The sequence below is a fragment of the Rhagoletis pomonella genome, unplaced genomic scaffold (assembly GCF_013731165.1).
Source record: "Rhagoletis pomonella isolate Grant_MI unplaced genomic scaffold, Rhpom_1.0 Rhpom_scaffold_00007, whole genome shotgun sequence".
Classification (NCBI taxonomy): domain Eukaryota; kingdom Metazoa; phylum Arthropoda; class Insecta; order Diptera; family Tephritidae; genus Rhagoletis; species Rhagoletis pomonella.
Window position 1 is genome coordinate 15252388 of NW_023458561.1, and position 12097 is coordinate 15264484.

At 34.2% G+C, this 12097-nt stretch overlaps 1 protein-coding gene across 2 annotated transcripts in view; it reads right to left on the minus strand.

The window, feature by feature from the left end:
- Positions 1-12097, minus strand: part of LOC118742368 (uncharacterized protein DDB_G0283357) — a 242541-nt gene that overhangs the window by 99114 nt on the left and 131330 nt on the right. For both annotated transcript variants that reach the window (XM_036474389.1, XM_036474388.1), the window contains exons 4-7: positions 7540-7612; positions 6689-7041; positions 6493-6610; positions 6279-6423 (exon numbers count right to left, since the gene is read on the minus strand). In XM_036474389.1, coding sequence (XP_036330282.1) covers positions 6279-6423; positions 6493-6610; positions 6689-7041; positions 7540-7612 — 689 coding nt within the window. The remainder of the gene's footprint in view (positions 1-6278; positions 6424-6492; positions 6611-6688; positions 7042-7539; positions 7613-12097) is intronic.

A 12097-nucleotide genomic window follows, 5' to 3' on the forward strand; every position in this document is an offset into this window, starting at 1 on the left:
TCAAACTACATACATAACATAGACCTAAAATTTCTACAGCGAAAGTACAAATTTGAGATCGATTTTAAGCGGTCGTTATTAATATACCCACATACATAAATATATTACTCTTCAATTTCAAATCAGGCCTATTACATGCGCCCCACGCAAAACTATTTTACAATGTCAGTAAAGTGAGAAAACAGAATTGTAAGTTTTAGGCAAAAATCATTCAATTATTAAAATTTTTTGTTATAAAACTGAAAGTTGTTTTCGAGATAACTAACAACACTCGACGATATGCCCATGAAACGATTGATCTTTTTGTTGTATTAATTTCTTGGGCATATCAAACATTATCTGAAACATGCCAACTATAATTAAATTATTTCTTATTACTTTTTACAGTAAAGTTTATAAAAAACTTAAGAAAATCCTAAAGTATTTTGTTTTAATTGAAAATTCAGTACAAATCAGTACAAATTTTGAAAAATCAGGACATTAGCGTACTGATTGAATGAATGAATAAAAATTGAATGAATGAAATAAAATAAAATTAACAGTTGAAAAATCAGTACTCATGTGAAAAAGTGAAGTCCGAATTTTAATGCTCTCACCCCCTAGGATTGATCTAAATCCAAAAAAAGTTATTTTAAAATCAATGTTTTTCATGCATTTTATATGGGAAAAAACATTTTTCATGCATTTTATATGGGAAAAAACATTTTTTTTTGGAATTGTATAGAATTCTTGAAAATGTATATTTTGCTTCTCTTCAGGAGACTCTGAATAGTAATTAGGGATGTGCCGGATATCCGGTAGATATCCGGAATCCGGCTTATACGGCCGGTTTTCTGTTATCCGACTATCCAGCCTGATACTGGCTTAAATCCGGCCGGATTTCCGGATTTCTATTATAGAAGATTATATTTTCATATTTTTTTTGTATTTTTGTAATCAAATTTAATAGTATCTAATTAGTAATTTGAGTTGAAAATATATATATTTTTCATTATGAAAATAAGCATTTCGGCATTACCGGTCAAAAACCTATGTATTTCTATTTTAAACATAAATGCTACCCGATGCACTACACATTCTATTTGAGTAGGGTTCGAAATTTCAGACTTTGATATCTATACTGAGTACTCATTCTGGCATCAACTCATGGTGTCGATACTCCAAAAGTATCAGGGGAAAAGTATCGATACTACTCAGTATCGGACTCATTAAAATACGTTTTTTGGGATACTAAAATTATTTTATTCTTCAATCGTATATCTAGTTATTTCCTGAAATTAAAACATTCGAAATCTAAAATATTTGATTTCTATTTTATAGCAGAACTTACTTTCACTAAATTTTAGTATAATAATGTGCAAGTTTGAATTAAAAGTCAACGGTAGTAGGCTACTCGTAAATTTGAATAGGTTACAAAACTGCATACCCAAAAAGTTTCTAAAAATTCTGCATTTTCGTGAACTTTGCGTAAAGTTTTATGGCCTTGTTCATAAAAAATAAAAAAGGTTTATAAACTGAAAAATGTATGAAACTGTCATTTTATTAAGCTCGTTAAACCTACTTTATTTTTTATGAATAAGGCCATTAAACTTTAACTTATTTGGTTTATGTTATGCAACAGACTACACGCAATTTCAGTTTATTTTAAGTGATGGACAAAATTGAATGATAGTAATCCATATAAGCAAAAAAAAGCAATGGAAGAAAAAATTTAAAAAGTGTGTTTTATAAACAGTATTCGATACTACGAATACTTTGCAAAGTATCGAGTATAATCACCAAATAAAAATACTCATTTTTATACCCTCAGTATCGATACTTACTCAATATCGATAGTATCGTTCGAACCCTATATTTGAGTTCACTGAGGAAGGTGGTTCGCAGAGATACTTCGCTGCAAATTTAAACAAATTTGGAAAATCTTTGCGACTGTGCTGGGTGGCTATAAATATTTGTGTGGTCTATTTTGCGCATTATGAGAATGCTCAGATTTTGCATTTCCGAAATTCTTTCATAGTAAGTGGATTAGGTCATTTAATCCTCATTTCTGCTCCAAATATGGTGATACGGTCTAACATATACACATTCATACATAGTATATGTATGTATGTATGTACTTGTAAGCATGCGATTGCGTCAATTGCTGACAATTGTGTTATACGCCCCCCAGATCTGCCTAAAATCTAGACTTCTAGATTCATCTCCGGTCTTTAAGTACAGTTAGATAGTTGTCATCAAAACACAACGCCGCTCATCGTTCCATCTCTCAATATTCGCACATGAAACTTATGTATGCATGTATGAACTTATGTATATGCGAATTTCAGCAAATTACACAACCAAGCTACTCTACAAGGTACACGAACAATAAATAACAGTTGCCTATTCTACAACTTTTTAGTGATGCACGATTACATATACATATATACATAGTACCTACATACCCTGTAGGAAAATCCAATGTATGGTGATCGAAAAAAAATGCCGTTTTCACATTCCCAAATGCATTTTTCCCCACGGTGATTCCTAAGAATAAATTTTTTTGGAACTTGTTAGATTATTAGAATGCTGATGCCCGGATTTCTATGCATTTACATGTTCTTTTGGTAAGTCATAGGAACTTAAAGATTAACAAATGTTGCGAATCAAGAGTTTTGTGTGATGACATCGCATATTTTTACATATTTTGTCTTAAATGCATAAATGTACTATAAGCATATTTTGTCAAAAAATCATATTTAATTGCATTTTTTATTAAACGTCGTTTGTCTAGAACGGACGAATCACTCCAGAATTTTGAGAGCATTTTATGATTCCATGCAACTATTGGGTAATGATTTCGAAAAGTCGAAAATTCTTTTATATGCCACTTACGCAGCTCCAGATATCGAGCCCTAACCGCCAAAAAACGTAATCGATTTTTTTTCCAAAATTTCCTCTTTGATGCAGAATTTCATCTGGATGCTCTAGGAGCATTACTGTATCAAAAAGAAAATTTTTGAAAAATATGTCGCTTACGTTTTACGTACATTAAATATTAACGAGATAGGGAACCTGGTTAGAGACGGAAAAATATTATTGCCTACATTTTAAGGAATTTTAAACCTTTCTTAAAGACCTAAATGATAGTGACGCTTCTTCAATATTGAAGTCAAAAAAGCAATAGTTTCAAATTCGATTGAAGCACGGTTAGCCTATATCAGAGGTTCCCAAACTTTTTTTCTCGTAGACCCCTTTCAAAAATTTACTGCTTTCGGTGGACCCCCTGCTGATACATTTCTAAATATTCCCAAAGCTCGTAAAATAAGTAAATGTGAAAATTAGATCTAACAACGTAAATTTGCATCGCTGGTGAATTTAAAACTAAACTCAGAGTGGGCAAAATAAAAGTAAAACATATTCTTGTAGGTATATACACTTGTAGGTTTTAAAAAATGGAGCTCGTAAATACATCAAAATACTCTCTCGCTCGGAAGAGTTATATTCTTAAGAGCACAGCGAGCGCTAGCGTTATTTTCATTATCTTTAGCATAAAATCATCAAATGTAATGTAAAATAGTTTATTTGTGTTAATGGCATCATTTTTATTTTTATCGCTCCGACTTTTAAAGTGAGGCGAAAAATATTTATCACATTTTTAAAACACAAAACTTAAAACATCAAAATGGCTAAGCTTTTTACGCCAAACTTTTAATTCAGAAACTGACAGTACAGAAAAGAACGAGTTTAAAAAAATCGATGACAAATAACCAAGCAAGCAAGAAGAACAAAAAGTGTTTCACCGTCTCATCTTCTTCAAGGCAAGATGGGCAAATGGACTTGTCATTTACGCCTATCACAGTCAGGTCTTTGTGCTACGTGAAGTGACCAGTCAGCAGTCCAGCAAGTTGTCTGCAGTGTCGTCTGCTCAGTGAGAGAAAAAAATTAGATAGACCTTGTGAGACATGAGTTTTGCCCACCTGCATCGATGCCTCTCAGTCATTTCTGAGCAAAGTATTCACCCAGTTTCTGATGGTGGCTTCGATTGCCGAAGTTGGGAGTGCTAAAACTGGTTGCGGACCGAGGTATGCCTGGTCTGAGTCAACTCTGGCCAAATGATCAGATGTTTCATAACCAGGTACTCCAGAGTGACCTGGCACCCAGAGTAAAACAATCTCGTTATGTTCACCATCGTATTTTAGTCGAGACTTGCACTGCCGAACTAGTTTGGAAGTACTTAAATAGAGGGCTGGTCAATGCCTTAAGTGTAGCTTGGTTGTCACTGCAGTCACGCAAACTCCTTCCCCTCCACCTATGTTCCACCACGTAGTAGTAAATAAGGAGGCTATCAAGCAACCATTTTGGTTCTTTACATCTAAACCAGATAAATCTTCGTGGACCCCCATTTACAACTCATGGACCCCCACATTTTTTTCACGTCACCGTGGACCCCTGGGGTTCACCTGGAAACTACAGTTTCTTGTCTGAAATAATAACTAAATTTGAATGAAAAAAATCATTGGCTGAACAAGTGCATCTTGTGGAGACTGCTGTTACAACAAATCAAGGTGTGCAGGGTGAACTTGGGCAAATAGTCTAGGAAAAATTTGATACCATTCTAAATAATAAGGGGTTTAATGAACTTAGAGAATATCTGGTGTAATAAGTTCAAGTAGCCAAGTGACATCTGTAGTAGCTATAATTCCAATGAACTAGCTTGCTTCAAGTACGCCGAAATCACCAGTGTTGACGTAGAAAGAAAGTTCTTCTTATACAAAAAATGTTTGCGCCCAAATAGAGAAAGCTATAACTTTGAAAATTTTAAAGAACTATTTATCTTGTTTGCCAATAAAGCCCTGAACAAAGCAAATTAAAATAAATATTTACAATATATTACAATATATCCTTGTGTTAATTATAAACTTTTAATAAAATATGAAAAGTAAGTAAATAAATTAAAAATGGAAAACAAATGCGAGAAATCCTTTTGCATATTTAGTTTGTTTTTTGTGCATATTTTTGATTTAGTGCATACAAATCCGGGCCCTACTGATTACATAATAAACAGTAATAGAATCTAGAACTAATAAGAAATACATTACATTTGGGGGATTCACAATGGTGTCGTAAGTGTCTATTGTTGTATGTCGTAAAGTTTAAAAGCTAAAATAAATGTTTAGAGAACCTGAAACCACAACCAACATTTTTTAACACTGCGAAAATTCATATTACTTTGATGGTACTTTGCGAACCCCCGTACGACATTTACGACACCTTTGAGAATACCACAATTACGCATGTAATGTATTACTACTTTTCCCACTGGGCACATAGACTCATGTAAGTGTGTGTGAAATTGAAATTGCCCGTGTACGTTTGTCGCAATTTGTTTTAATTGAAGCACATTAAAATCAATTTAGATGAATAAATTCCAATATAGTGAGTACCTATGTGTATTGTGTGTGTGTATACTTATATAAAATATGTATGTAAGTAGAAATGGTAAATTTGAAAAGAAAGTACATGCCAAAGTCGTTACTTTAAAACTTTGTAGAAGCGTCTGTATAGTGTGTTCGAAAACATATATTTTATGCAATGAATTCGAACTTGGAGTAAAATTAATAATTCGGGCAATGTACATATATGAAAGTACATATGTATGTGTTTATTTGAGGAGATTTGTTTTTGTAAGCGAGCGACAAAAGAACGCTCAACTCGGGTAAAATTTCTGTTTAGCTACTTAAGACACAATGTCGGTAGATGCAAAAAAACAATGGAAATGAGTACCTAACTTTGCGAGGTATTTTCGTAATATATATACTTATTTAAAATGGAAGTCATATATATAAGGAATCAAAATTTTCCCTCTCCACTTTCCCATTAAAAATTCAATAGAGCAGTTTTTTTTCACTTAAAACACACACTCTTCAGGTCGCATATTTTTTAACCGACCTGGCTGAACTCGGATAAATATGTAGCCGAGTTTGTGTTGTTGCTTTGCATGTATTTCGTCATTTAAGCGAGTGTTCTTTTGTAGCTCGGTTGCAAAAGAACGCACCTACAATTCCCCAGTAACAATTCACAATAGAGCAGTTTTTTCACTTAACAACACTACTCTTCAGGTCGCGTATTTTTTAACCGACCTGGCTGAACTCGGATAAATATGTAGCCGAGTTTGTGTTGTTGCTTTGCATGTATTTCGTCATTTAAGCGAGTGTTCTTTTGTAGCTCGGTTGCAAAAGAATGCACCTACATATATATCAGTCTAGAGTGCTTCGTAATGTATGTATAACACCAACCTTAAGTATTTTATCGCGATAGAATGACAAATCACCAATCTTCTTCAGCTTAATTTCATAGCTTTGTCCCTGATTTAGATAGGTAAGGGTTTCTTCATTATTCTTGGTAGCTATAGACGTAGCAGCTGCCAAAATGTACTGAAATCTATAAATGCAGGTAGAAAGTTCCAATTATTCTAGTCATTAGTGTTGTATTATGTATTGTAAGGCTCACTTGTGATCATCGGAGTGTGCATTGGCATTATTGCCATTAACCCCACCACCTCCAGTACTGTTCTCAACTTTGCTTCCATCGACCACAGTCAACTGCTGTGAACCTGAATTTCCCTGTACTAATTAGGTTTTCGTATAAATAATAAATGAAAGAAAATTATGTTCATGAATATCTGATTGTGAAATGTATATCTTACCAGTAATCTTTTCTCCGCCACCGTAGGGTGAACCGGTATTACCAAATCCATTAGCTCCACTACTGTTGGACTTGTCGGCGTTATTGCCATTGTGTTCAATTTCTTGTGGTACGCCGGACTTCGGCGAACCACATCCACAGAGAGAATTGTTCAAGGCATTTTTGGAAGTGTCTTCAGTGGTCGCTGCCGTATCCACGTGCGATGCTGCCTTATCTAGTTTTGGTACACTTCCTCCACTGCCACCAACGGCAGGATGAGTATTTAATGGACTTTTATTGGAGACCTTCAACTGATCACTTTGAGGCTCCTGTTTCAGTACCGTCAGGGCCGGAGAGAATGACAAAAAGGATTCACTGTAGATGAGATCGGGCCATTATTAAATTAGTATAGAGTTCTCGTATTTAGAAGTACGTGCACTATTTAGGCTATGTGCGAGTTCTGCTATAAATTGTTATTCCATCTTAAGTGCCCAACATTACATGAAGCTAATATCGGACATTTACTATCTATTTTAAGGAGGCATTTTCAAGTACAAGTTTAATGATAAATAAATATTGTATATACATATGTATATAGATAATTTATTTTGCGCCAAAAGTCGGCGATTCCTTCCACAACGCTTTAATGTTGTTCAAATTAGGCTATATGATAAGTTTGAAATGTACATATGTATATATGCCATTCTCATGCACAGCCTTAGTAAGTTACTTATGGATGTTATTCTACTTCAATGTTGTTCAATTTAGGCTATATGATAAGTTTGTAATGTACATATATATGCCATTTTCATGCACAGCCTTAGTAAGTTACTTATGGATGTTATTCTACTTCTTTTTCAAACGTTTTCTTACTTGCTCAGATAAGAATTGCTATTAAAGTCGGTGTTCAAATCGAATCCAATATCTTCGGTCCAACTGCCACGTCCTGAAAGTAAATATGTTAAATTTAAAAGTTTTTAAACGAATTTTTAATGCAGGTAAAATATCGACATATGTATGTTTGTAAGTACAATAACATAACGTCGCCATAAATGCAAAATGCCACAATCTTTGATTAAATGAAGTACCAAAAATTAAAAACAAGTAATTTTTAGCAAAAAAAAACCTCTGAGACACTACCTTTCCGATGCAAAGAATTATCGAAATCGGTTGACGTGGTCCAAAGTTATGCGGTAACATACATAAAAAAAAAAAAATATTCCGACGAACAGATAACCTCCTCCTTTTTTGGAAGTCGGTTAATAAAATGTGTTTTATGACCAGAGTTTCCAGATTTGGAGATTTAGCGCCAATTTGGCTATTTTTTTTGGATATTTGCGCGTAAAAATTTAGGAAATCGCCATTGGCGATTTTTGGCGATTTTTCCCCATCAAATAAATTTTTTCCAACTATAAAAATATACACAACTTAGTTTTCCACGATAATTTTACAGAAGAGGCTAAACTTGGCTTGATAAACTTGGCTTAACAAGCATTTTAATATGACTGTTAAAAATTTTTAATCACTCTAATCGAAGAACTTTTGAAACGATTACCTAGTCAATTCAAAACTTTTAAAACTTTGGAAATATAAGTAAAGTAGCCTTGATATTATTATCCTTGCCGCACTCAAATGCTTTTGTTGAGCGCGTTTTTCCATAATGAATTCAACAAAAACTAAGATTCGAAATAGGATGAGGTTGGAAAGCCTTAAATCAATAGTTCGAATAAAATGTTATATGAAGGCTAATAGGTTTCTGATGCAAAACGTTTCCATTATCAAACAGTATGTTATCAAAACTCAATATATGACAACACAAATGTAAATGATTCAGACACTAAAGGTTATTTTGAAGAAATTGGGGAAATAACTGATCTCGCCTTATTATAGGTTTTTATTTTATTTTTAGCGCCGAGCGCGTAAAAGCGGATTGTGCGGTTAATCTACTATATATTTGTGAAAGTATGTATGTATGTGCCACGTTGCAGCCTAAACGGACGGACAGAATGGAACAAAATTTTGACAGAGTATTGCCATGACTCCTGGGCCTATAATAGGGTGAAAAAATTGGTATCCTACAAGGGTGCGTGGCACCTCCCATAGGCGTGAAAATTTTAGTCAGCCATAACTTCGGAACCATAAGTCGCATGACCTTGAAATTTGGTATACAGACATATAAATGATAGGTACTTATAAGAGGGTATATATAAATGAGTTTGTAGAAGGGGTCGTGGCGCATCCCATAGGCGTGGAATTTTTTATCAGCTATAACTTCGGAAAAATATGTCACTTGAAATTGGAAATTGGTACCAAGACTTATCTATGATAGGTGCTTATAATAGGCCCATAGGCGTGGAATTTTTTATCAGCTGTACCTTCGGAACCATAAGTCCCAAGAACTTGAAATTTGGTATGCAGGCATGTCTATGGTAGACGCTTATAGTATGGCATATATAAATGAGTTTGTAAAAGGGGGCATGGCATGGTGATTATAGGAGGGAATATATAAACGAGTTTGTAAAAGGGGGCGTGGCACATCCCATAGGCGTGGAATTTTTTATCAGCTATAACTTCGGAACCTTAAGTCATACGAACTTGAAATTTGGTGTGCAGACATATCAATGGTAGGTGCTTATAGGAGGGTATATATAAATGAGTTTGTAAAAGGAGGCGTGGCACATCCCATAGGCGTTGAATTTTTTATCAACTATAACTTCAGAACGATAAGTCGCACGAACTTCAAATTTGGTATGCAGGCATGTCTATAATAGGCGCTTATAGTATGGCATATATAAATGAGTTTGTAAAAGGGGGCGTGGCACATCCCATAGGCGTGGAATTTGTTATCAGCTATAACTTCGGAACCATAAGTCCCAAGAACTTGAAATTTGGTATGCAGGCATGTCTATGGTAGGCGCTTATAGTATGGCATATATAAATGAGTTTGTAAAAGGCGGCGTGGGACATCCCATAGGCGTGGAATTTTTTATCAGCCATAACTTCGGAACCATAAGTCACACGAACTTGAAATTTGGTATGCAGACCTATCACTGGTAGGTGCTTATAGAAGGGTACGCATAAGCGAGTTTGTAAAAGGGGGCGTGGCCCATCCCATAGGCGTGGGCTATAACTTCGGAGCCACAAGTGACACGAACTTGAAATTTGGTATGCGGGCATATCAATGGTAGATGCTTATAGGAGGGTATATATAAACAAGTTTGTAAAAGGAGGCGTGGCACATTCCACAGGCGTGGAATATTTCATCAGCTATAACTTCGGAACCATAAGCCCACTTAACTTGAAATTTGGTGTGCAGACATATCAATGGTAGCTGCTTATACGAGGGTATATATAAACGAGTTTGTAAAAGGGGGCGTGGCACATCCCATAGGCGTGGAAAATTTTATCAGCTATAACTTCAAAACCATAAGTCACATGAAATTTAAATTTGGTATGCAGACATATCAACGGTAGGTGCTTATAGTAATGAATAATGAGTTTATAAAAGGGGGCGTGGAATTTTTAATCAGCCATAGGTATCTATGGGAGGTGTTCAGAGTAAAATATATATAAATGAGTTTGTAAAAGGGGGATTTACATATATGTATTCATCTATTAGATAACTCGGATATTTAAAACTGTGTGTTTTTTTTTGTTTTGAAACCTTACCGTCTTTAGATTACTTTGAAATGGAAAGATTAAATCGTTTCTTAATCCCGCGATGCTGTTAAATGAAAAAGTTTCATTCATATTGAATAAAACTCCTTCCGAATTAAGCATTCTACCAGAAAAGTGCAGCTATACTAAAACAGCTAATCGGAGAGGCAGCAAAACGAAATGTACCGTGGTAAACTAATTTTATTTTAGAAATTTGATCGTTACCTCTGCTAGTCAATTAATATGAGTTATAATAAATTTAATAATTACGCAGTCCTATTGGAAAATGTGTTGATACAAATATTTTTAAAAAGTATGCGTATTTTTAAAGAAAATTGTTTGTACATCACTATTATATAAGTGATTCGTGTTACCCTGAGGGTATTATATTCGTTTTTTTCAACTATATTATAACAAGATCTCATTTTTAAAATAAATGATTTGTTAAGTCGACGTCATTAATTTAATTAAAAAGAAGGCGATTTTTGGCGATTTTTTTTAGAAATGGAGCTTTTTTTAACATTCCGGGCACCTTGTTTATGACAGATACCTTTTATGTAACTCTATATGAACAAGTAATTTTAAGCAAAAAACAAAACCGACTTCAATTCTCATATAAATATATATATATATATTAGGGCGGGTCAATTTTTTTTCGACATCGTTCCTAGCAGATTCGGATTCTACATAAAATTCTAAGAAAAAAGCCCTTTAGACCATAGCTCCAGAATCAATTTCGAGCCTGCGCAAGATGGCGCTTCAAAGCAAATCTACTATATATTTGTGGAAGTATGTATGTATGTATGTACCAGGTTGCAGCCTGAACGGATGTACAGAATCGAATAAAATTTTGCCAAAGTATTGTCATGACTCCTGGACCTATAATAGGGTAAAAAAATTGAAACTCGCCAAGGGGGGGGGAGGGGGATGAGGGGTACCTCCCATAGTGAAAATTTTTAATCAGCTCTAACTTCGGAATTATAGTCACATGAACTCGAAATTTGAAATGCACAGATACCTATGGTAGGTGCTTATGGAAAGATATATGTATATAAATGAGTTTGTAAAAAGGGGCGTGGCACATCTCATAGGTGTGGAATCTTTTATCAGCTATAACAGCAGGCAGTATTAGTGATCTCATTATATTGCATTTTGAAGATTTGTTATAATTGATCAAAGTGAAATTCAAATAAATTATAGATGATATGAAGTTCACCGGGTCATCTTCTAGTCTTTAATATATACTCAGTTAATATACGGATAAATATTTACTAAAGTGTTAGGAACGATATTTTTTTAATACCATAAGAAAAAAATACAGTATATTTTGCTTAGCTGCTCATCCTTCTTTGCACGAAAAACTTGTGCACTTAACCGAAAAAAGCACTTAAACGAATTTTCTTTACTACTTCAATGAGGAAGGTATCCGAATCCCTATGAAACCAATTAATGGAGGAGCACTTACCACGTAGAAATTACTGCAAGCGAAATTTTTACCGAATGGTATCTAATTATCTACATATATAACTACATTAATTGATAGCCATTTTCGTTGTTCTGCGAGATGAGAAAAATAAATAAAAGCTTGTAAAATTAGGTATTTGTAGGGCCAGTGCAGGTAAACCTACACCGAAAGAAAAGTCTCAAGTAAAACTAACATTTCTGTATTATCAATTTTACATTTCGCCAAAAAATGTCATATTAACATTGAAAATGATCAAAAAAATAGGTTTCACGTTTAATTGGTATGAAAACTGTTAAATCAACATTGGCA